The sequence below is a fragment of the Cotesia glomerata genome, linkage group LG5, assembly GCF_020080835.1.
Source record: "Cotesia glomerata isolate CgM1 linkage group LG5, MPM_Cglom_v2.3, whole genome shotgun sequence".
Classification (NCBI taxonomy): Eukaryota; Metazoa; Arthropoda; class Insecta; order Hymenoptera; family Braconidae; genus Cotesia; species Cotesia glomerata.
This window is the reverse complement of record NC_058162.1, coordinates 11,844,741-11,871,873: the sequence shown is the minus strand read 5'-3', so window position 1 is coordinate 11,871,873 and position 27,133 is coordinate 11,844,741. Positions and strand designations below refer to the sequence as shown.

The following is a 27,133-nucleotide window of genomic DNA, read 5'->3' as shown; positions in this document are numbered from 1 at the left end:
CACGCTTTCTGACACCAAAGACCGATGTTACCGGGAATTATCCAACACCTGAGCGGGTGGAAGCTTTTTGGACTGAGTTGTATGGAGATCAACCAAACGTGAACGCCAATACTCCAGCTCTGCACGACTTTAAAGCATTCTGTCGGGAACACCGTAGACAGAATGCTGATGAAGAGAGCCCTGCAGTCAGTGTGAATGAAGTTCGTTCAGCTCTAAATGGCAGCAAAATTGGGCTGCCCCGGGACCAGATGGCATAAAGTGTTTTTGGTGGAAGAAGTTTACTTCTACCCACCTCCATCTGGCCCGTATATTTACATCGTACATTAGAGCTGACGAACCGATTCCAGACTGGCTCGTGGAAGGGCGAACCGTACTGATACCAAAAAGGTGACTTGTCTGACCCAAAGAATTACAGGCCTATCACCTGCTTGAATGCGGTTTATAAAATTTTTACAAAAATTTTAAACAACCGTATTTTGCATGAGATAGAACCTGTATGGCAACAGATATATGAACAGCGTGGCAGCAAAGAGGCCTGTCAGGTTGCAAAGAGAACTTGATAGTTGATCGATGTGTCACACAAGATGCGATCTACTATCAACGCAACCTGTCAATGGCCTGGATCGACTATCGCAAGGCATTTGACTCAACTTCTCATGAGTTGATTTTATATCTCCTCAAATGCCTGGGGGTCAATCCTGAAATAGTGGAATGCATTCGGCGTACAATGCAGCTCTGGCGAACGCGTTTTCACATTGGAAGTGGAAACGCATTGCACATAACCGGAGTTGTAGAGTACAAACGAGGGGTCTTCCAAGGTGATTCCTTAAGCCCTCTGCTGTTTTGCATCTCACTGCTGCCTATATCTGTTGCTCTCCGTAAAACTCGTGGGTACTCTGTGGGGCCTCCGGGTGATCGAAAATACTCGATTACCCATCTGCTTTATATGGTTGACCTGAAGCTTTATAGTGCTGATGAAGATCATCTACAGGCGGCTCTTAACATCGTAGCAGAGTACACGCGGGATGTCGGAATGTCTTTTGGGTTGGACAAGTGTGCGGTCGTACATCTGGCGAGGGGTAAGTGCTCTGTTACGGGTGATGATGTCGAGTTGGTAGATGGGAGCGTTTTAAGACAATTAGACGCCGGAGAGTTGTATAGATATCTAGGAATGGAAGAGCACCGCATGCATGCGGTCTCCGAAGTCCAAGCAACTCTCCGTAGCGAGTATGTTAGGAGACTCCGGAAAATTTGGTCCTCCGAACTTTCCGGTAAAAATAAAGTCTCCGCTACTAACATGCTCGCTGTCCCAGTCTTACTATACTCTTTCGGTGTCTTAAAATGGGCCCGAAAGGATCTGCGTGATCTCGACATCAAAACCCGTAAGACTATCAACATGAACCGGAGCATGCACCCCAATTCATCAGTCGCCAGATTATACCTCTCCCGGTCCATCGGTGGGAGAGGTCTGCAGAGTTTGGAGCGGCTGCATGATCGTTTGGTCCTGGGTTTAACACACGAAGTTGTCAATTTCACAGCAGACGAGGATGACTTTCTTATGCAAATTGTTCATAAACATGAGAATGCGCATAAGGGGTCGTTCTTGTATAAGGCAGCTATATATGCAGCAAGAACCCTTGGTCTTGGAGAGATAAACGCTCTTATGGAACTCCGAAAGGAGGAATTCAAGAGCGTCATCAGGAACGCCGAGGAAAAACAACTCCTAGGCGAACTGATCGACAAGTCCATGCACAGCGTGTTCTTCAAACACGTGCGTGATCATAGCTTGTCCACCCAGCTGACGTTTTCCTTCTTAAAGTCAGCTGGCCTGATGTCCGAGACTGAAGGGTTCATATTTGCTTGCCAAGATGGTGTCATTAACACTCTAGAGTACCGTAGCAAGGTGCTCCAGGTGCAGCTCCCGGACACGACCTGCAGGGCGTGTAAACTACATCCGGAGACGCTTATGCACATTTTGTCAGCATGTCCTGTGCTGGCGAGAGGTGCATACATCCAGCGTCACAATGCTGCCCTGAGAGTACTGTACTACTATCTTCGTCACCGCTACGGTATTGACGTGACACCGGTGCTGCCTTATCTGCCAGGAGATATTCCCCAGGTTGTTGAGAATGACAGTTGCAAAATTTATTGGAACATGCCGTTTGCAACAACTCGGCGGATAGATCACAACAAACCTGATATTGTGCTCTTCGACAAGGCTACTCGTGACATTTATGTCATTGAGTTCTCGGCCCCGGCTGAATACAACATCTCAGCCAAAGAAGAGTACAAAAGACAGATATATCAGGATCTCCTGTTTGAAATTGGCAAACTTTACCCAGGTTACCGTGTCAAGCTCGTCGTCCTGATTGTTGGCGTCCTCGGAGGGATGAAACAGTCTTTTGTATCCTCACTTGCCAGAGTTCCAGCTTGCTCATCAAAAGCTGAATTCTTGGCGGTCAGGATGCAGAAGGCTTTCATACTAGGTTCCCTCCGTCTACTTAGGAAAATGACTTTGGCCTGCTGTGATCACTAACCGCCTTGTTGTGCGGAGTGGTACAGCAGTAATGGATGAAGCTCAGGCTGGGCCCTCGGAGAATCGGACTCCGGGGACAACCCCCCTGAGCATTTAATAACATAATAATAATAATAATAATAATAATAATAATAATAATAATAATAATAATAACCCTTGGTCTTGGAGAGATAAACGCTCTTATGGAACTCCGAAAGGAAGAATTTAAGAGCGTCATCAGGAACGCCGAGGAAAAACAACTCCTAGGCGAACTGATGGACAAGTCCATGCACAGCGTGTACTTCAAACACGTGCGTGATCATGGCTTGTCCACCCAGCTGACCTTTTCCTTCTTAAAGTCAGCTGGCCTGATGTCCGAGACTGAAGGGTTCATATTTGCCTGCCAAGATGGTGTCATTAACACTCTAGAATACCGTAGCAAGGTGCTCCAGGTGCAGCTTCTGGACACGTCATGTAGGATGTGTAAACAACACCTGGAGACGCTCATACACTTTTTGTCGGCATGTCCTGTGCTGGCGAGAGGTGCATATATCCAGCGTCACAACGCTGCCCTGAGAGTACTGTATCACTATCTTCGTCATTACTACGGTATTGATATGACACCAGTGCTGCCTTATCTACCAGGAGATATTCCCCAGGTTGTTGAGAATGACAGTTGCAAAATTTACTGGAACATGCCATTTGCAACAACCCGGCGGATCGATCACAACAAACCTGATATTGTGCTCTTCGACAAGGCCACTCGTGACATTTATGTCATTGAGTTCTCGGCCTCGGCTGAACACAACATCTCAGCCAAAGAAGAGCACAAAAGAAAAATATATCAGGATCTCCTATTTGAAATTGGCAAACTTTACCCAGGTTACCGTGTCAAACTAGTCGTCCTAATCGTTGGCGTCCTTGGAGGGATGAAACAGTCTTTTGTATCCTCACTTGCCAAAGTTCCAGCTTGCACGTCAAAATCTGGGTTCTTGGCTGTCAGGATGCAGAAGGCTGTAATATTAGGTTCCCTCCGTCTACTTAGGGAAATGACTTTGGCCTGCTGTGGCCGCTAACCGCCTTGTTGTGCGGAGTGGTCCAGCAGTAATGGATGGAGCTCAGGCTGGGCCCTCGGAGAGTCGGACTTCGGGGACCACCCCCCTGAGCATTTAATAATAATAATAATAATAATAATAATAATAATAATAATAATAATAATAATAATAATACAAGATGCGATCTACTATCAACGCAACCTGTCAATGGCCTGGATTGACTATCGCAAGGCATTTGACTCAACTCTTCATGAGTTGATTTTATACCTCCTCAAGTGCCTGGGGGTCAATCCCGAAACGGTGGAATGCATTCGGCGTACAATGCAGCTCTGGCGAACGCGTTTCCATATAGGAAATGGAAACGCACTGCACGTAACCGGAGTTGTAGAGTACAAACGAGGGGTCTTCCAAGGCGATTCCTTGAGCCCTCTGCGGTTTTGCATCTCACTGCTGCCTATATCTGTTGCTCTCCGTAAAACCCATGGGTACTCTGTGGGGCCTCCGGGTGATCGAAAATACTCGATCACCCATCTGCTTTACATGGATGATCTGAAGCTATATAGTGCTAATGAAGATCATCTACAGGCAGCCCTGAACATCGTTGCAGAGTACACACGAGATGTCGGAATGTCTTTTGGGTTGGACAAGTGTGCGGTCATACATCTGGCGAGGGGTAAGTGCTCTGATACGGGTGATGATGTCGAGTTAGTAGATGGGAGCATCTTAAGACAATTAGGCGCCGGAGAGTTGTATAGATATCTAGGAATGGAAGAGCACCGCATGCATGCGGTCTCTGAAGTCCGAGCAACTCTCCGTAGTGAGTATGTTAGGAGACTCCGGAAAATTTGGTCCTCCGAACTTTCCGGCAAAAATAAAGTCTCCGCCACTAACATGCTCGCTGTCCCAGTCTTACTATACTCTTTCGGTGTCCTGAAATGGGCCCGAAAGGATTTACGAGATCTCGACATCAAAACCCGTAAGGTTATCAATATGAATCGGAGCCTTCACCCCAATTCATCAGTCGCCAGATTATACCTCTCCCGGTCCATCGGTGGGAGAGGTCTGCAGAGTTTGGAGCGGCTGCATGATCGTTTGGTCCTGGGCTTAACATTCGAGGTTGTCAATTTCACTGCAGACGAGGATGACTTCCTTATGCAAATCGTACATAAACATGAAAATGCGCATAAGGGGTCGTTCTTGTATAAGGCAGCTATATATGCAGCAAGAACCCTTGGTCTTGGAGAGATAAACGCTCTTATGGAACTCCGAAAGGAAGAATTTAAGAGCGTTATCAGGAACGCCGAGGAAAAACAACTCCTAGGCGAACTGATGGACAAGTCCATGCACAGCGTGTACTTCAAACACGTGCGTGATCATGGCTTGTCCACCCAGCTGACCTTTTCCTTCTTAAAGTCAGCTGGCCTGATGTCCGAGACTGAAGGGTTCATATTTGCCTGCCAAGATGGTGTCATTAACACTCTAGAATACCGTAGCAAGGTGCTCCAGGTGCAGCTTCTGGACACGTCATGTAGGATGTGTAAACAACACCCGGAGATGCTCATACACCTTTTGTCGGCATGTCCTGTGCTGGCGAGAGGTGCATATATCCAGCGTCACAACGCTGCCCTGAGAGTACTGTACTACTATCTTCGTCATTACTACGGTATTGATATGACACCAGTGCTGCCTTATCTACCAGGAGATATTCCCCAGGTTGTTGAGAATGACAGTTGCAAAATTTACTGGAACATGCCATTTGCAACAACCCGGCGGATCGATCACAACAAACCTGATATTGTGCTCTTCGACAAGGCCACTCGTGACATTTATGTCATTGAGTTCTCGGCCCCGGCTGAACACAACATTTCAGCCAAAGAAGAGCACAAAAGAAAAATATATCAGGATCTCCTATTTGAAATTGGCAAACTTTACCCAGGTTACCGTGTCAAACTAGTCGTCCTAATCGTTGGCGTCCTTGGAGGGATGAAACAGTCTTTTGTATCCTCACTTGCCAAAGTTCCAGCTTGCACGTCAAAATCTGAGTTCTTGGCTGTCAGGATGCAGAAGGCTGTAATATTAGGTTCCCTCCGTCTACTTAGGGAAATGACTTTGCCTGCTGTGGCCGCTAACCGCCTTGTTGTGCGGAGTGGTCCAGCAGTAATGGATGGAGCTCAGGCTGGGCCCTCGGAGAGTCGGACTTCGGGGACAACCCCCCTGAGCATTTAATAACATAATAATAATAATAATAATAATAATAATAATAATAATAATAATGTTCTAAAGTTAATACTTTTGTTAATGGATAAACCATAAGAATTTAAGATATAATTGTGAGCCCAGGTATACATTTGTGTATGTACCAAGCAAAATATATGTAGGCACAGACATGGACGAGAATAAGGATTAGTGTATAAGTTAAAATAAGTATTAGTATATATATGTTAGAATAAGTATAAGATGTAATAGACTAAGTATATTGATTTGAAACATAGAGGGGGAAGTGAAGCCGGGAACCACCGACTTCGAGCCGATACTTTTGTAACTACACTTCTCCCTGAGAACTTAAACTAAGCACTTGCTGTAGCTGAAACCACCGAATAAAATCAAGCTCTTCGTTAATTATTGTTTATCATTTAAAACAGTCCATCTAACTAAAGTTTTCCTTTTTTCTTCAACTTAACCCAACAGATTTCATTATCAAAAGCTGAATTAATAAACAACAATAAATTTAAATAGATCCCGCGTGACTACAACTCACACCTCAGTCCAGAAGGAGGCAGTACGAGCAATCTAGCGACCTTGCTGGACATAACAACACGAACGCTAGATATCTAGCCTTCGTGATTAGTACATATAATACGAGATAGAATTTTTTTTACAACAGTAGAGAGAGCCACAGTTGTACAATAACGATAATGGTATTTTTTCTAAAATATTTTTTTTATGTAAATTTTAACAAGTTGTAACTAAATTTTATAATAAAATAAAATAATGATAATCAATATTGGAGCTAACTTTCGTATCCATAAAATAGGATTATGTTTATTCATAGTATTTTTAATTTTTATATATATTTATGCGATCCGGGGCTTGTCTAATTTATCGTCGAAAAAAAGTAACCTTAACAGCATATCTCTCAAATCCTTACTAGCGGATTCAATTTATGCCGCAGAAATCGGAGGATTAAAAATAGTTCATGTTCATTCACAAGCCAAAGTTTCAATTGAGTTAAAAGGAAAAACTGCTGAAGGAGTAGATGATCCTGTAACAACGGCTGATTATAGATCACATTGTGTTATGAACAATTATTTATCATCCTCATACCCTTCAGTTACGGTTATTTCTGAAGAACAATCTAAAGAATGCGATGATTTAGTGATGAAAAATCAAAAAGATTTTACCAATAGACTAAAGAATATTGATATTGAGACTGATATCGCAATTAATGCTGAAGATATTACAGTCTGGATAGACCCGTTAGATGCGACTAAAGAATTTACTGGTAATTTGATTAATTAACTTTCAAATGAACCAAAAAAAAAAAAAATTCTAACTTAATTGGTAATTTATTTCAAATTGATTTTTTCTCTTAGAGAACTTGTTAGAGTATGTTACTACCATGGTCTGTATTGCTGTCAAAGGGGTTCCTGTAATTGGAGTAATTCATAAACCATTTGAACCTAAACAAACTTATTGGGCATGGGGTTACCATGGATTATCTAAAAATTTACAAACAGTAAAAGTAAGAGTAAAATAAAATTTAATTTTATGGAAATTTTTTTTTTCTCGTCTTTTGTTCTACATTTTCTATATTCCATGAATTAAACCTTTGAGTATTAAAGTGTAGAGCGATACATTGAAATGTAACACTAACAGCAAAACTTCAGAAATTTCAGTGAATTGAATAAAGTAAAGTTTCTGAAAAAAAAAAAAACATATGAGTAACTTGCGAGAACTTTACATTATCATATTTTTAAATTTGTTAAAAGAATTAAATTTCTAAATAAACGTTTAATACTCTTCCACCCGTAAAACTTGATGATATTATTGTTGAAAATTCTAAATTACTTTATCACTAATAAACTTTATTTGCTACTTCGTTAAATAAAGCAAAGTATTTTAATTTTTTACTCTTTTAATGTTCTGTTGGAACCGATGCTCATGAACTCATACTTGTAAATTTGGAGCGAATTATTGAGTAATATTATTAGGCATATTCAAAGTTAAGAAAGTTCCGCACATCAAAAACTTACATAATTTTTTATAGAAGTTGAGTGTTAGAAATTGTATTTCAGTGGGTGTTTCCTTTAAAAAAAAAAAAAATCAGTTTCTCTCGCCGGGAAGCTAAATTATATTTTCAACTGAATAATTAGATTTATATTATGTAAAATAATGTAAAAACCAACGACAAAGTATGATAGCAGTTTTGCATGCTGGTACTATGGATAGTATGAAAATATTCGGTATATTAATAAAGGCTTGATTTCCTCCGGGATAACCAGCTGAAATATAATAGCACAATTTTTCTCGAAATCGCTTACATCAATTATGACAAAATAATTTAATCTTTTAGCCATTTTTGTACTTCAATATTAGTGATTATTTTCTAATATTTTTTATGGCTGTAATATTCAATTAATCAGTTGGTTTTAGGCTATTGTGGTCAGTTTAATAAAATGTTATTCGAGTCAATTTGAATGAAGATTTTTCATAATCACAAATATCGAATTGAAAGTATTATATATATATAAAATTATATTTATGCTATATAGTATTTATATTATACATATATATACACATTACAATATATAATGGCTGCGTTCAGGTTTACTAAGTTCTGAGTAGGGCTGACTTTGTCTACCAAAAAATTAATATTTAGACACACTTAAATAAATATACCTTGCATTGTTTTATTATAGATTTTTTTAAAAAACAATATAGTTACTTTGAGTTGTTGCTACAAGATATGCTAAGATCTGTCAAGAACTTAGTAAACTTGAACGCGGCCAATATCATATAACATCATATAATATCAAATAACATCATATAATATTATATAACATCATATAATATCATATAACATCATATAATATCATATAACATCATATAATATTATATAACATCATATAATATCATATAACATCATATAATATCATATAACATCATATAATATCATATAACATCATATAATTTCATATAATATCATATAACATCATATAATATCATATAATATTATAATAATAGTAACATCATATAATATCATATAATATTATAATAATAATAATATATATATATATATCTATATATATATATTAGGGTGAGCCAAAAAAACTAACCTATCGAATTTTTTATAGGTTAAAATGAACCTATATATCGAAAAAAAAATTTCCCTGCAAGGCAGGATTTATAGCTCAATTTTGAAAGGTGTCGGTGAGCATTCAAAGTTTCCCATTTAAATAACACGTAAAAAAATCTTTTTTCATTAAACATAATATAACTTTTGAACCGCTTGAGATAAAAATTGTTTGACGGCGGATTCTTGAAGGGCATTAAATTTCCTACAAAACCATGCCTGGTTCCATTTTTTAGAGTCAAAAATTCATATATTTACTGGTCATGAAAATTAAACAAAAAATCAAAATAAGCAATTTTAGGCATTTATTGTTAGAAATTTTTATATTTAAGGAAATAAATTTTGTTCTCTTCCTTTTTTATTGCGTTTACCATTTTTTTTTAACTTCTAAACTAATACTAAACTCGAAAAATTACATAGCAGCAAGTTTTTCTGTCAGATACCATAAATGTCGCAAAAATGTTGGTACAGTAGCATTCGAAATGTTTTTATTAATATTTTTATAATTAATTAACTTTTTTCAAGAAATCTAAGTCTTGAGCTGGAGCGCTTATCGGACAAGGAGCTTTAAACCACGCTTTTACACAAATAATACTTGTATACGCCCCCCCCCCCCCTACTTATTTCGTTTCAAAGTAATTTATTTCCTTGAATATAAAAATTTTTAACAATAAATGCCTAAAATTGCTTATTTTGATTTTTTGCTCAATTTACATGACCCGTGAATATATGAATTTTTGACTTTAAAAAATAGAACCAGGCATAAAAATAAGTATAACAATTTACACACAATGTGCTTATTATGTAGCTTTAAAATATTACAATAAATTACCAATAGAGATGAAAACTTTGAATGATAAGAAGAAACTAATAAACAAAAAACTGAGAGAATGGATAAAAATAGATAATTAGTTAAAAATCGTCATATAAATTTAAGTGTTGCAACAATATTACTTATAAAACTTATATAAATAACTAGCTTGCTAGGTTGATTTTCTTTTAGCTTGCACTGTATTAAGTATTACTATATTATTATCTTATATATTAAGAGATTGTTGATAATAGAATATATTTTTGTTAATATGTACTCGTTCTATGCACAGGTGCTATACGCACCTCTATAGAATTTTTTGGTAACGAGATTAATAAATAAATAAAAATAAAATAAATAAATAATTTTGTAGGAAATTTAATGCCCTTCAAGAATCCGCCGTCAAAAAATTTTTATCTCAAGCGGTTCAAAAGTTATATTATTTTTAATGAAAAAAGATTTTTTTACGTGTTTTTTAAATGCGAAACTTTGAATGCTCACCGACACCTTACAAAATTGAGCTAAAAATCCTGCCTTGCAGGGAAATTTTTTTTTCGATACATAGGTTCATTGTAACCCATAAATTCGATAGGTTAGTTTTTTTGGCTCACCCTAATATATATATATATATATATATATATATATATATATATATATATATATATATATATATATATATATATATATATCTGTTCGAACATTAAATGAATAATTGTAACATTGATAATTCATTGAAAACAAAGAAAAACTGAAAAAATATAAGGGTTGGAAGTCATTCACATTGACTTGAATAACATCTTACTAAATAGGCCGCAACGGCCTAAAACCAATTAATTAATTAGTGATTATTATGATGAGAGAATAAAATAACTGATTTTTATTGTAAATTGTAAAAAATGATTTGAGTATACTCCGATCAATATTTATATTTTTCTTCCTAGCGAAAGTCGAATAAAAACATGATAATCGTTTCAAGATCTCATGCTGGAAAAGTTCATAATATTTCCAGAGCAATATTAGGCGAAGATGTGATTATAGTTTCAGCGGCTGGTGCAGGATATAAGTCTCTCGAAGTAGCAGTAGGAAATGCTTCAGCTTATATTCATATGACAGCTATAAAAAAATGGGACGTCTGTGCAGGAGCAGCTATTATTAAGTATGGAAGTCAATGAAGGTTACTTTTTTCAAAATTACTACTAAATATTTCATGTTTTCTAAACCGATTGCATTGATTTGATTTTTTAAGTGCTCTGGGTGGAACTATAACATCATTATCTGGTGAACCGATGGTAGACTTTAGATCGACTGATTCACTGATCTTCAATCATGGCCTCTTAGCAGCAATGACAGATCATGTCTGGTACCTGAATAAATTCTATAAAACTTGAGTATCGTATATTGACAAGATTAAGTAATTATTTTGTAATATTAAGAAGTATACAAAATTTACTGATATTACGAAATGATTTGATAAATACGTATACGATCATCCCAATGATAGAAGGCAACATCTGTTCGTCAATCAAAAAAACTTGGTAGGTCCACACCGGGTGGACATATCAAAACTTTTCTGTGTATGAACATTCATGCAAGTTACTAAGACAGGAGAAAAAAAATTTCTCTGCTCGAATAATTTTTCTTGAACCAAAAAAAGAGCTAAATCAATTTTATTATACATTATAACTATCATTACTGTCGTATTTTTGGGGGGATTTACGAAAATTTGGAAATTTTTTTTCTTGTAATTACATCGATACACAAAAAAAAAGTTGTTTGTGCATTTGATCGAACTCACCTACAGACATGTATATCGACCCCCTAAATCCGAATTTGAAGTCCATTTGACCCGGTCACCCTCCAGATTTGAGTAAAATTCAAAAAAACGGAAAAAAGGCAAAAAATTGCGAAAAACAGCAGTCACAGCGAATGAATTCACAATTTTGAAAAAATTGCGAAAAACCAAAAAAAATTGCAATAAATCATGAAAAATCGAACTTATCAAGATGAAAAAATTTTTGTTAGATTTGGATTGAATATGATTTTTATGTATTTTGTTCCACTGAATTTGATCTGAAGTTTTTTTGCTCCATTAACGTTTCAAAATTTGAAAAAATCAAAAAAATTGGGAAAATTGCAGTTATAAATATGAGAAAAAATCTATTAAACACGATTGTTAATGACTTGGGTGTATTTTCATGGATGGAATATGATCTTAGAATGGAAAAATTAACAAAATTTTAAAATCTGTAAAAATAGAATGTAAGGAGAAGGTACGAAACTATATTTTCGAATTTCAGACTGTCGTTCGTTTGTATCGAACTTTTATCTTTAAATGACCTATGGGGTGGGTTCCTTTCATGTTTTCGGTGGTATACTGTTCGAATGTTAAAGGACTGGTTGATGGATTAAAATAAAACACTTATAAGGATGATGATGAGTGGATACTTTTTACTGATTCGTCGAAAAGAAGTCTTCAAGCGGTTTTGCTCCATGACGGAAACACTTTTGCACCAATTCCAATAGCTCATTCGACCAAATTAGAGGAGAGTTATGGAAATTTACAGATCGTATTAGACAAAATAAAGTATTCAGACGATCAATGGAAAATTTCCGGAGATCTGAAAATTTCAACAATACTTTTAGGTCAACAATCAGGATTTACAAAATATCCTTGCTTTTAATTTCATAGGATAGCAGGGACAGAAAAAATAATTATATTTAGAAAGAATGGCCAACAAGAGAAATATCAAATCCAGGTTCTCACAATGGCATACGGAAATCATTGATTGAATCCTCTAAATATTTGCTACCACAATTTCATATTAGGTTGGGTCTTATAAAACAGTTTGTCAAAGCTCTTGACAAAGATGGTTATTGTTTTCAGTACTTGGGAGAAAATTTTCCAGTGATAAGTGATACAAAGTTTAAAAAGGGAATTTTTAATGGACCCCAAATTAGAACTTGATTCAATGACCAGAATTTTGTTGAAGAAATGAGCGAAATCCTGTTCAAAAATATCGATTGAAAAGAATTAAAAATTATGAAATTCGAATTCTTTTCAATAATTTCAATTCTTTTGTTTGTATGTATAGATATACAGTTTGCATCGAGTGACCGCTTCTCAATTCTTTACAATCAGTATTCTTAACCAGGGAATGGAGAGAGCAGCTTGAGTAAATTCTAAAAATGTTTAACAGAATTTTTTGGAAAATATTGAAAGCGAGAGTTACGAGGCTTTAATTGAAGAGTTGCTAACAATTTACTAAAATTTGGGTTGCTTGATGAATCTTAAATTACACTATTTGCATTTTCACCTTGACCACTTTCCTGAAAATCTTGTAGACTATAGCGAAGAACAACGAGAACCATTCCACCAAGACATAAGTGAAATGAAGGGTAGGTATCGAGTAAATTAGAATGTCAACATGATGGCAGATTTTTACTGGATGCTAAGAAGAGAAATATCAGAAGAAAATAGAAAACGTAAAAGGAATAACCCACTGCGTAGGTCATTTAAAGATAAAAGAGTTCGATACAAACAAACGACAGTCTGAAATTCGAAAATATAGTTTCGTACCTTCCTTACATGCTATTTTTACAGATTTTAAAATTTTGTCAATTTTTCCATTCTAAGATCATATTCCATCCATGAAAATACACCCAAGTCATTAACAATCGTGTTTAATAGATTTTTTCTCATATTTATAACTGCAATTTTCCCAATTTTTTTGATTTTTTCAAATTTTGAAACTTTAATGGAGCCAAAAAACTTCAGATCGAATTCAGTGGAACAAAATATATAAAAATTATGCTCAATCCAAATCCAAAAAATGTTTTTCATCTCGATAATTTCGATTTTTCATGATTTATTGCAATTTTTTCCAATTTTGATTTCTTAACGGGCTAATTAACGTTCAGATTCAGTGAATTGAAATACATAAAAATCATACTTGATCCGGGTCCTAAAAAATTTTTCATCGCTGTGACTGCAGTTTTTCGCATTTTTTTCGGTTTTTTGCATTTCACTCAAATCTGGAGGTCGACCGGGCCAAACAAACTTCAAATTCGAATTCAGCGGGTCGAAATACATGTCCGTAGGTGGGTCCGGTCATTTACACAAACAACTTTTTTTTTTGTGTGCCGGTGTTATTATTAAACTTTTTTTTAATTGAATGTTATTATGTTCTTGTATTTGAAATTGTGTAAATATAATAACAATAGTAAATAAATGAATTTATAAATTTAAAAAATTACTTATAAAGTTATGAATAATAAAAATAACTAGCTGTTACCCGCCCGCTCCGCTGGGCGCTTTATAGAATTGTATTTTTAGTAGATTTTATAAAAATCTAACTATTGCAGCCGTCCTCATGGCGTAACTTTTAAACAATTTAGCCATTTTCTGACTTAGTTTGTCGAGCTGAGTCAGAAAATATACATAGCTCAAAAGTCTGTACATGTATGTATGTATATATATATATATATATATATATATATATATATATATATATATATATATATATATTAGTGGTCCAAAAAAAACATTTTAATTTTTTTTTTCAAGTGCTGCTGTCTCAAAAACTTCTCTAAGGTATAAAAAAAATTCTCTCCCAAGCGCAGCTTGATATCTCAATTCTTCATGAAGCTCAATGAATTTTTATTTTGCCATTTAAATAACACGTAAAAAAATTTTATTTACGTTTTCATCCGGTAAAACTACGAAAAAAATTTTTTTTTTTCATTTTTCGTCAATTATTATTGTAGGAAATTTAATTCTCTACAAAAAAGTACTGAAGTAGTTTTTTCGTAATCCTAAAAAGTAAAAAGTTATTAAGCTTCAATACTCGCAATAAAAGAAAATTTAATCAGATATGATTTTAGAATCCATGTTGTATCACATTTTCTGTTCCAAAGTATTTCATTATGTAATTTATATTTTTTTCTTAAAAACATGGTATACAGTCTGATATCGGTAATTCAGTCTGGACCAATGTCAACAACTGACAATTTAATATATCGGTTTGTTTATTTGAACCACATATAAAATGCACTGAAGGAGATTACCAGACTTTGTAAATGCTCTAACCACTGCTTAAAAAAATTAAACTAGATAATTTACTTTTAGCACTCTCTTGCGGCCTACATGAAGATATATAGTAAATTAAATTTTTTGTTGATAATTAGTTTTTTACCCTAACCTATTACCCTAGCCGCATTATTCTCCAGGCTGAAAAAGTATGTACCGCCAAACTTATTCTGCCAAACTTAATGTACCGATCAGCCTGGAGTCCCCCTCCGGTCTCGCCCGGACCCCCATCGAGACAGAAGTCTGAAAAGCGGGGTTAAATAAAAAAAAAAATGAAAAAAAAAAAAATTTTTTTTGTTGACAATTAGTTTTTTACCCTAACCTAGCTGCATTTTAATAATTAAGTCTTATAAGTAATATAAACTAAAATAAGAAGTAACCAAAAAATTAAATCAGTCTCAAAGATTATATTGGTTGTATGTTTATTAGCAATTTCTTTATAGTCCTTATTTACTAAAAATTAAGCTTATTTACTTAAATATGTGATGACTCCTGAGATAAGGCAGTTTTACGCACGAACTCTACCTGTTTATTTATCATTTTTTTTTTTTTCACTGATTAAATTTAAAAATAAAAGAATCAATTTACGAAGGACTTTTATTTACGTACTCCTGCAAAGTTTCATGATTTTTCATTCGGTCAAAAAGCGTCCCAGCATCATGTTCAAAATTTAAATATTCACCTGTCCTAAAGTTCTTAAATAAAAAAATTAAATTTAGTATACATCCGGAAGTACTAGCTTGCTCTTGATTCAGATTCCGTAATGAAATTCAAGTTCAATTTTAAAAAATCACTGCTCATAGGAAAAAATATCCAAATTGTAATGAGAAAAATTATTCATAATTCACAGTTAATACTTCACCAAAAGACATGTGTTAATTATATTAGAAACAGTCTAGCTTGATAAATTTTGAAATAAATACATGCAGTTAGCAAAAAAGTTTTCGAAAAGTTGCTTTGAAACTATCTTCGTTCAAATTTTCTTTTGTGCGAGTACTTAAAGCTTAATAACTTTTTATTCGTTAATATTACGAAGAAACTACCTGAGTATTTTTTTGTAGAAAATTAAATTTCCTACAAGAATAATTGATAAAAAATTAAGAAAAAAATTTTTTTCGTAGTTTTACCGGATAAAAACGTAAAATAAATTTTTTTACGTGTTATTTAAATAGGAAAATAGAAATTCATTGAGCTTTGTGGGGGATTGAGATATCTAGCTGCGCTTTGAAGGGAATTTTTTTTATACCTTAGAGAAGCTTTTAAGATGATAGGCAAAAAACTTTTTTTTTTTGGACCACTCTATATATATATATTTATTTATACGATATAACGCGGCTTGTCAGCACGATAGCGTTTTCAATTTATGACCGATTCTTCTCAAACTCAGCATGCTTTATCTATCGATCAAGACCAAGGTTAAGTTCGAAGATGAGCTTAATTGGGTGAGTAATTTGGAAATGACAGGATTTTTAAATTTTGAAAGTCGTAAAAATTGATGTTTTTACTACTTCAACTTAGTATAATTACTGAACTAGACAAGATATTGAAATTCGGTAAAATGCATCGTAAAGCTCTTTTAATAAGCTTCAATTTTCACTACTCAGAAGTGGTAGTAGCCTCAATATTACTCCTTTTAGAGTTCGTTTAATGAAACAGTTTTACTGTTGCAGCCGTTTTAGAATTATTGTCTACATCATAGCTTAATCATGATGTTAATTCAATAATTACGATATTGATCAGTCTTTCGTGTAATGTTTTCGGGTGGGTTGTCAGTAAATATGTCACAAATTAGTTCTAACCATTGTTTTCTTCAAATGTATTTTATCCGATTGCAAAATTCTGATTAACTTGGAAACTGTTGTTTCTGAGCAGTTACTTAAAATTTGGACATTTATAATTCAAATCTTATAATCTGTGCAATTCTTTGGTCAAAATTTTGAGAAACTTTTTCTTCACAAGATAATTTTTTTTCCAAAATTTGTTCTAAATAGTTTTAAATTTATTATTGAATTTTGTTTTTAATTCATGAATTAAGTTATACATTATCAGTGTTATTATATTATTTTATTAAAAATCAATTTTTTTTATTTGAAAAATCTACTTCCATTTCGGCTTCCGAATGGTCTTTTTAGATCTAGACTTGAAATTTCATTGGAGTATTGTTTTAACTTGCACAGATTCCAAATTCCATCGAATTGGCCCGTACCTTTTATCAATATGATTATTCTAGCAAATATTAATTTTAACTTTCAATGTGCAATCATTATAACATTCCCATGGCTTTCTTACAAAAATGAATAATAATTGACACGAAGAAAAAAATTTAAAATATTGAAAGTTTCAGTTAAAGTAATTGCAGGCCTCATTAATGAAATTGAAATCTGCCTAGCTTCAAGTGCGACGAATTTTTCTGTTAATTAATATTTTCTCCGTGACATCAATTTATTTATTTCTTTATTGCAAAAGAACGCCGATCGGCAAATACACTTATGGTAACAACAATATATTTTTAAGTGAAATTTGAATTTAACATAAAAGATAAATATAGGTAGATATAGATAATGATAATGGTGATATTGCATATGAATTAGTTATTCAATATCGTATTTTTTATCCTTGTTATGAAAGCAGATAATGAATCCCGAAAGAAGTTAGTATCCGTTCAGATATTAATCCGTTAAGAAAGAAGGCAGTGTTCGTTGACTAGATTGGTGATCCTGTTCCTTAGACCATGGTATACATAGCTTTGTGTTGTCTTAGTAGCGTCCAACAATTTATGTTGTCTTAAGCCTGGCCTTGGACGGATAATTTGAAATTATTCACGTATCTCTGGTGATTCCATATGCTCGTTGACGAATTTATAGAAGAATAACGGGTTAGAAGAATTATAGAAGAATATTAAATCAGCAACTTGTCGACGACTTAAGAGGCTATCAATTTTAAATTGGCTGTATACATCATCCGTAACCATATTAGTTCCACGAATTTTTAACTTCCCGCTAAGGAAATTGAAAATTTAAAAAAATCGGAAAATTATTGGTTTTACCCCGTTTTGCGAAAATCGAGTTTTTATCATATATCGACGTTTTAAGGTCACAGGAAGTTTCCCTGACTCTTCCCGCAATGGTGTCCCTGCGGCTGTATGTATGTGTGTGTGTGTGTGTGTGTGTGTGTGTGTGTGTGTGTGTGTGTGTGTGTGTGTGTGTGTGTGTGTGTGTAAACTTCTTATAACTTTTGAACGGCTCGGCCGATCGGATCGAAATAGGTAGCGATCCAAAGAGTATCATTGCCATTAAATTTCGTAAAAATTTGAATTGATTCAGTTCACTAGATTTTGAGAAATCTCAAAAATAAAATTTCCAAAAAATCGTTTTTTTAGAATAACTTTTAAACGGCTTAATCGATCTCCAAAAACTAATCCGCTCTTAAGTTTGAAAAACCACGTCGATTGCCACCAGTCCCGTCAAAATCAGTTGATTCGTTCAAGAGTTATCGAAAACGAAAAATTTCGAAAAAAGTGTTTTTTTCACATAACTTCGATATTTCTCTTTGGATCGTTTTTGATGAAATAGAATAATTATTAGAGCCCAAAAAACCACGTCGATCGCCACTAAAAAAAGTGAATTTTTCAAATTTCTCTAAAATTTTCGGTTCGATCAGTTTGTGTTTAAAAGTATATTATAGAATTGGAAAAACTGCGTGGAACACTGCCAACCGCGTAAAAATCAGTTCATTCATTCAGAAATTATTGCAGTTTGAAAATTCAAAAAATAGTTTTATTAAACTTCTATCAGACTTTTGAGCTCTTCGAGCTCAAAAGCTTAAAACAGCTAACTCTATGAGCTCAGAGATCTCGAAATAACGTACAAATTATATTTTGGAGCTCGAAGAGCTCAAAAACGTCATAAGTGCAATTTTAAGCGCTTAGATATGAAATTAGCGGGAAGTTGCAGGGATGGCCTTTAGGGTCAACCGTTTTCCAGATTTTTTTTATTTTTTTTACCTTCCCAATCACTACTTAAGTATGAGACGACCATATGATAGTACAATATTCAAGGATTGGTCGGACTAATGACGTGAAGAGATGTATAAGCTGATGGTGTCCAGTTATTTGAACGTGAGAACGACTTACAACACCCTGATAGCCAGCGTTTTCTCAGTAAATGTTGACTTCCAGCAGTTACGGTTAGTTTATACATCAAGTTGGCGGTAATTCTTCACTCAACAACAGTTGTAAGCAAATTGACGGAAATCTACGGCCGCAACTTGAATACAAGTTAACAATCAAACTTGTAGTTAAATTTCCTTTCAACTTTACTACAATTTGACGGAAATACTTGTACAGCAAGCTTTGACGTCTATTTGCAGAGTAAGTTATAGGTAACTAATAGGTAATCGCTCGCTTTGCCAACTCTTTCCGTCAAGTTTGCTTCAAATTGCGGACGTAGATTGACAGTAAGTTATTTAAGTTATAGGTAAGGTGGCTATTAGGGCACATTTATTTATATTTAATTTAAATCTACTCTCCCGCCTTTATTTATTTGCTGCGAGTTGAACGCGTTGAACACCCTACGCCGTTCCCACGGGCAAATTAAATGAACTAAATAAATTTACTATAGCCAATTTGGTGGCTATTCAACAGTTTAGATACAGAATTAAAATAACAAAATTTTTCATCGCTATTTCTAAAAAAATACAAAAAGAAAAATATTAATATTTCTGTGAATCTAGAAACAGGTAGTAGATGTCGAACCTTCTAGATTCAATGAGATACATCGAACTGTAAAAGTGAAATTTTTCAATGGTCCGCTTATTTTTCTTAAGATTCGATTTATATATATTTCAAAAAATAAATTTTTCTTTTTTAAAATCAGTTTCCTATTAGTAATTATTCGATAATTTTTCAAATTAAATTATTTATTAAACATTTCAGGACGTCATGTATGTATTATAAAGGCGGATTTTCATGCACGATTAACTTGTAAATTACCGCCATCAATACTGCTGTGATCGTAAAGTAAGCTGTTGAGAAATGTAAGCTCTCAGCCCTACTGTTCAGCATTTGGTTAATATAAATACTGCCATGTTAGCATTATAAAAGTTAAAAGATAATAAAAAACAAATTATTTATATGTAAAAAATTTTTTTTTTGCGCTGGCAAGTAATGGCGAATAGCTGGTTATTTCACTGTATATGTAGCTGGCTCAAAGTGTTTTGAAAAATTTACAAAAAAATCGTAAATAAACTAATGACAAATTCGATTGGACCATGAAAAAAAAAAATTCAATATTAATGTTTCATACCCAATTATAATAGACAATTATAATTTTTTCCTCTCGAAAAATTATTAGCACTCAAATTTTGTACGATGGATGTGTTCAACTTTAGTAAATTAACGAAATTACCTCACAATAAAATGTTATATCCTCAAGAATTAATAAAAAAAATTGATCACAATCTATTATATGAATGTACTATAAAACAAAAAAAACCATTCAAATAGCAAATTAACAATAATAAATTCTTTCAATTCCTAGAATTATTATATTTTATTTGCTTGCTAAAATACTCGACTTCCGGATATGATTACCGTGTTAGTACGGTAAATGCTGGACCCCCTGACTATAAATGCTATAGTATTGGTCGAAGCGGGCGAGTATGTACTTCCGGTTTTAGAACAACCCCCGCCATTTTTACAGCGACAACATAGTGCTGGTTAGATATATTCAAGAACGCCGACGAAATAGCGTTATTTTTAACAAGAAGACTGTCGAGAGGTTTGACAAAAGTGTAGCGCCATATTGCTTGCTTGTGTTTGGTGTTAGTCGTTGTGGCGCGTGGTCTAACGTACAAATCATAATAATTTACAATTATGTCAGACAATCAGGTAAATAATATATTTTTTGTTATAAAATTTATAAATATTTATGTCTCAAAATTACAATATCATCTATAAAAGTATATTTATCGATATATATCTATAGATATATTTGTATACATATATATATATATATATATATATATATATATATATATATATATATATATATATATATATATATATATATATTTATATATATATATATATATATATATATATATATATATATATATATATATATATATATTTAAACCGCTATAACCTTCGTTTTTGTACAGGAACAAAAACCCGACGCCGGTCCAGGTGATGCGAATTCGGAATACATCAAGCTGAAAGTCGTTGGAAATGTTAGTCTAATTTTGTTTTATCAAAATTTTTAATTTATTTAACCATTATTATTAATAATTGAATTCTTAAATTTCTAGGATAGTAACGAAATTCACTTCAGGGTAAAAATGACTACCCAAATGGGTAAATTAAAGAAATCCTACAGTGACAGAGTTGTAAGTAAATTTAGTAATTTAAATTGTTGATTGAAAATTCATAAAATTAAAGCTCAAAATTTATTACAGGGAGTTCCAATGACATCACTTAGGTTTCTCTTTGATGGAAAACGAATCAACGATGATGAAACACCAAAGCAGGTAAATGCTTAGCAAATTCTGACCACGTGGTCTGTAATTACAATGAAAAACAAAGTTACAATGATGATTATTATATTTCTGTTGTAGCTCGAGATGGAAAATGATGATGTTATTGAGGTATATCAAGAGCAAACGGGCGGTCGCTTCTAAAATTTTGATCCAGCTTCAAATACGAGGTGAACCAAGAGCATCCGCATTTTGGTTTTTCTCAATATTTTTTAAAGTGAAAGTGATGTAATGTTAGATTTATGAATGGACAAAGATTATCAATATCATTTTGCTGAATGTATTTCTTCAAACAAAATTCTTCATGTATTCAAATTTTTCCTTTTGTTGCTTTCAATTTTCTTATTATGGAACTGTGAACTATTATTATTACATTCCTATAATTAAATATTTACAATAGCAGTTCTTAGTCCATTGAGAAGCCTCGTGATTCATAAATGTTTTTTTTTGTTTTATTATCAAAATCATAATTATAGTATTGAAAAAAATGTAAACAATGAAAAAATAATACATAATATTTAGACTTAATAACTCTTTTGTTTGTTAGTTTTTTAAATCATCTTTATATTTATATAATTCCTTTAAGAATCACATGAAAATAACTTAGATGAAAACCATTAAAGAGTTATGTGATGTCTTTTTTGTATTTTTTCTTTTTTTGTTTGAACATAATTAGATTTAATGTAGAAAATCTGAGAACTTTTTAAGAAATAAGATATCTTATATGTGTAACAAATTTCTTCATTATTGATGTCAATTCATTTTTTAAATATATAAATTAATAAGCATTAATAACAAAAATTACAGCTAATAAAAAACTTAACTATTGAGTATGAATGAATAATTTTTAGTCATATGATTTAATGTATTCAAAAGTAAATTTAAGTTATCCATGTTGATGTATATCATCAAATTAATAAACAAACTTTAAAAATAAATTATTGATTGTTGTATTCATAAGTCATTAAGATCCAAATAATCATCGGTGGCATTGAGTGGAATAGATATATTTATTAATTAAGTCGGATTATCCATGGATAATGTTCAAATTAGTAATAAAAGATTATAAATTTACATTTTTATATTGAAAAATGAAATTCTAACATCGAAATGTGGCTAAAAAAAAGGAAACTTAAATTATCAAAAAAATTTAGAGTAAAAATTCCATGAGCAGAAATTGTAAAAAACTATTAATGCAATTTTTTACAAATAATTTTTCGGAACTAATTTGTTTGCTAAATGAATTCAAAAAATGGCGAAACATCTGATAATTTAAGTGCTATTTTTAATGGCTTTTGGGGAGGTCAAGTATAATCTAAAAATTTTTAAACTTTTGTACAACATATGACACTCTTCACGAAGTAATACACTACCTCATTTCATTTATATCTTCCAGCACTTGCAAGCATTATAAGGTTCTTGAGTACTTTATCATTTTGTTTTGTTGGAAGCACTTGTGGACACGTGTATAACAACTCATTAAGGGTAGGCCGTAGTAAATTTATTTTCTGAAATTTTATTTTTCTAATTACTTTTTGGAAAAATTTTTAAATGAACTATAATAAAGCTTCCGCTGTAGTTAGTCTTATGTTCTTTCAGGAAACCTTACTCGATCCCAGAATTTATATGAAACGTAATTAGAAAAATAAAATTTTTGAAAATACATTCACTAACGACCTACGCTTAAAGTTTCATGGTAATTAGATAATGAGTTCAGGAATGATTAAAAAACAAACGAACAAACTACAAACAAATATTAACATTTTTATGGCCAATTTTTTAATTCGGAATAAAATAATTATTACCAGTATTTGTATATACATGCAATAAATAGATATATTTTCTAGCATTGGATAAAATTTTATTTTAGATTGAAAAACTGGTCCTAAAATAGTAAAGAAAACTTAAAATATTGGTATTATACCACTCATTTATGCAGTATTTATTTAAGTAATGATTAAACGTTGAAATAAATTGTATTAAGTGAAATTTGAAGAAAACGCTATGATGAACATTAACACGAAACGTAATTGTTTAATGTTTCGAAGATATTCTCAGAATTGAAAAATTTATATAAAAATAGTTCATAAAATTTCTAACCAGTTCAATTTTCAACTGAAAAACTATTTAATATGAAAATATAAAGATCTTGATGGGTGATAAACGCGTGTTCTGTTTTCTTCTAGTGTTTCTCTTGTTAGCATCCAGCAAAAATCTGACATCATGTTGACATTCCAATTTACTCGATACCTGCCCTTCATTTCACTTAAGTCTTGATAAAATCGTTTTCCTTGTTCTTCGCTATAGTCTTCAAGATTTTCAGGAAAGTGATCGACGTGAGAATCCATGAAGTGTAGTTTGAGGTTTATTAAGCAACCTAAGAAAAGGAACCCACTGCGTAGGTCATTTGAAGATAAAAAAATTCGATACAAACGAACGACAGTCTGAAATACGAAAATATGGTTTCGTACCTTCTCCTTACATGCTATTTTTTAAAGATTTTGAAATTTTGTCAATTTTTCAATTCTAAGATTATATTACATCTATGAAAATGCACAAAAGTCATTAATAATCGTGTTTAATAGATTTTTTTCTCATATTTATAACTGTAATTTTCCCGATTTTTTTGGTTTTTTGAGATTTTTTTTAAATTTTAAAACGTTAAAGGAACAAGATTTCAGATTCAAATCCAGTGAAACAAAGTACATAAAAATCATACTCAATCTGGATAAAAAAAATTTTTTTTATCTCGATAATTTCGATTTTTCATGATTTATTAAAATTTTTTTGGGTGTTTTGCTTTTTTTTTCAAATTTTGACAGCTCAACAGGCTAATTAACGTTCAGATTCAAATTTAATAAATTGAAATACATAAAAATCATACTTGATCTGGGTCCACAAAATTTTATTCATCGCTGTGACTGCAGTTTCTCGCAATTTTTTGGGTTTTTTGGATTTTACTCAAAATTTTGAGGGTGTACGGGCAAAACTGACTTCAGATTCGGATTCAGCACGCCAAAATACATGAAGAGAAGTAGGTCCGGTCAAAAGTACTGACTTTTTTTTTTGTATGCCGGTGTTATTTTTAAAAAATTGCATTTTTTATTTTTTGAAATTTCTACATGTCAATTTTTTTTCTAATTTTTCTTTGCCATAATTTATTTGCTATAAAATTTTTAAAATTCTTAAATATATGCTAAATTAATTTTCATTATAAAAAACAAGCAAGATTTGTCAAAGAATAAATCTAAATAGTGATACAAATAAAAACATTATTATTATAATGAAAATATAAAGTTAACAGCAATCAAACCATGACGTAGTAATAATATGTCCTAAATGTTTTCAAAAAAATCCGTACCAAGATTACAAATGTATTGATGAAGAACTCGGTACTCTAATATGGAAGTATTTTGTCATTTGATGATATATGGAGTTGCCTACATTATTTGGTGTGTATACTAATTTATTTGCAACTGAGATTATTATTACACTATGATTATTTTTTAATTGATCAATGCTTAAAGTGGTATGTCATCTTTTAACCGTTAGAGTAACGAACAGAAAGTAATTCCATTAAAAAAAAGTAATTAATTCAGAATCCTTCAAGTATTTATGACAAATAAGTATGAGTAAAATCTTAGTGCAATTGATACTGAAATCAGCAGACATTTGGTCATTTTTTTTTTTTTTAACCTAATAAAATGGTACCAAGAATATACTTAAAAAAATTTTCATCCATAGTTTTTCAAAATTTTGACATTTGGAACTTTTCCTTCAATTTTTATTTATAATAATTTGTTTGTTTCAAAAATCATAAATATGTATTTTCGGATTTTGGTTAATTTTAGTTTCATTAGTGCAAGCTTACTAGCTCGCTAAATAGCTGTTCTCTTACTCAGTTATTACAACGATTTTGTTTTGTTTTAAACAATAATCTTAGAACCAGTTTTTCAATCACGAGTTAAAATAAAATTATTGCCAGTATACTTATATGTATATACGAAATATATAGCTATATTCTAGCATTGAATAAAATTTTGTCTCGGATTAAAAAACTGTCCCTTAATGAATATGCTGATATACTTGTCCCTGATATACAGTCGTCGTCATTGATTTGTAACGGTTGGCAATGATTCGGGTAGAATAAAAAATTCTCAATTTGGACATCTCTCACTAAAAATTTCAATTAATAATATGTTCAGAAAATAAAAAAAATATACGAAACTATGAAGAAAATTCACATAAAATGAATAATTGTAAGCTCAGACAAACATAATTATAGAAATTTATCCAAATAAAAATTACTATGCATAAACTTAATTAAAGATGAAAAATTTCCACATGGTAAATCACCAGAGAAATAATTTGAATATTAAAAACTATACAAATAAAATATTTCAAATAAATTTGATGTTTCAATTAAAAGAAAATAAATAAAATATTAGTCTCCTTATAATTACAGTCTTAAAAATAAACAATATCAAATAACTATAGCTCAATATAAAGACATTTACTAAATTAGTAGATCATATTATTATACAAAATTAAAATTGAAAAGGCCTAAAATTAGAAAATAGTCCATTGAAACAATTTAAATTTTTAAAAAATGGAATTGTAAAAAGAAGATACAAAGGAAATTAAAAAATAATGACAAACTTAAATTCAGACAATTTGATTAAAAGACATCAAGGTTATTTGACATATACACAAATGAACTCTGAATATAGAAAAGCTTTACAAATGAACATCTCTAATTATGGACAAGAAAATTCGGAAATCTCTCAATTTGGACATCTCTCATTGAAGAAAACAAAAAAAAAAAATACAATATTTTCCGAATTAAAAAATAAGTAATAGTCATAAAAAACACGCTTTAATATAAAACCAAACTAAAAAGTAGGAATAAATTTTTTGGATAATTCAAAATGTAGTCAAAGTGATTAATAAAAAAAAATCGTTTTTATATAAATAAGTGTGGGGATCAGATAAAAACAATTGTTCAAGGGTTATAAACTCTGCACCAAGACATCTTCTTCAGAGAACTCTGCTAAAAAATTAATTTTTATTCATCATAGATAATGTACGATTTTTTAATTTTTAGGTAGATTTTTGAGGGGGGTGGTGCCGATTGAGTATTAGCACCGGCACATGCTAGAGTCACGGCTAATTGCGCGGTTGTAATTTCCATTGCGCCGATACGCGATGATCCGTTTTGATGATGCACTAAACTTGATGATTGAGACAAGTCGCCCGCCATCTTGTCGTCGCTCAAATTGTTCAGGTCGTAGGAGTACGCGGTTAATGCAGCGTTCATTGCTGATGACTAGAGTCAGAAGAAAAGTTATCTATGATAAAATTCATAAAGACCAGTTCAATAGATAGATTTCTAAAAAATTTGGTTTTATATTAAAGCATGTTTTTTAAAACTATTACTTATTTTTTAATTCGGAAAATATTGTATTTTTTTTTTGTTTTCTTCAATGAGAGATGTCCAAATTGAGAGATTTCCGAATTTTCTTGTCCATAATTAGAGATGTTCATTTGTAAAGCTTTTCTATATTCAGAGTTGTTCATTTGTGTATATGTCAAATAACCTTGATGTCTTTTAATCAAATTGTCTGAATTTAGGTTTGTCATTAATTTTTAATTCCCTTTGTATCTTCTTTTTATAATTCCATTTTTTTTTATTTAAATTGTTTCAATGGACTATTTTCTAATGTTAGGCCTTTTCAATTTTAATTTTGTATAATAATATGATCTAATAATTTAGTAAATGTCT

General features: G+C 32.2%; 2 protein-coding genes across 2 annotated transcripts; both read left to right on the top strand.

The window, feature by feature from the left end:
- The first annotated feature begins 6,485 nt into the window (after positions 1 to 6,485).
- LOC123264642 (putative inositol monophosphatase 3) lies at positions 6,486 to 11,192 on the top strand. The gene is made up of 4 exons (XM_044728043.1): positions 6,486 to 7,072; positions 7,164 to 7,312; positions 10,676 to 10,890; positions 10,981 to 11,192. The coding sequence occupies exons 1-4, from the start codon at positions 6,562 to 6,564 to the stop codon at positions 11,120 to 11,122; spliced, it is 1,017 nt and encodes a 338-aa protein (XP_044583978.1). The 5' UTR covers positions 6,486 to 6,561; the 3' UTR covers positions 11,123 to 11,192.
- A 9,274-nt stretch (positions 11,193 to 20,466) lies between these two features.
- LOC123264671 (small ubiquitin-related modifier-like) lies at positions 20,467 to 21,879 on the top strand. Its single transcript, XM_044728091.1, has 5 exons — positions 20,467 to 20,707; positions 20,980 to 21,048; positions 21,127 to 21,204; positions 21,274 to 21,345; positions 21,433 to 21,879. The coding sequence occupies exons 1-5, from the start codon at positions 20,693 to 20,695 to the stop codon at positions 21,493 to 21,495; spliced, it is 297 nt and encodes a 98-aa protein (XP_044584026.1). The 5' UTR covers positions 20,467 to 20,692; the 3' UTR covers positions 21,496 to 21,879.
- Positions 21,880 to 27,133: the final 5,254 nt, after the last annotated feature.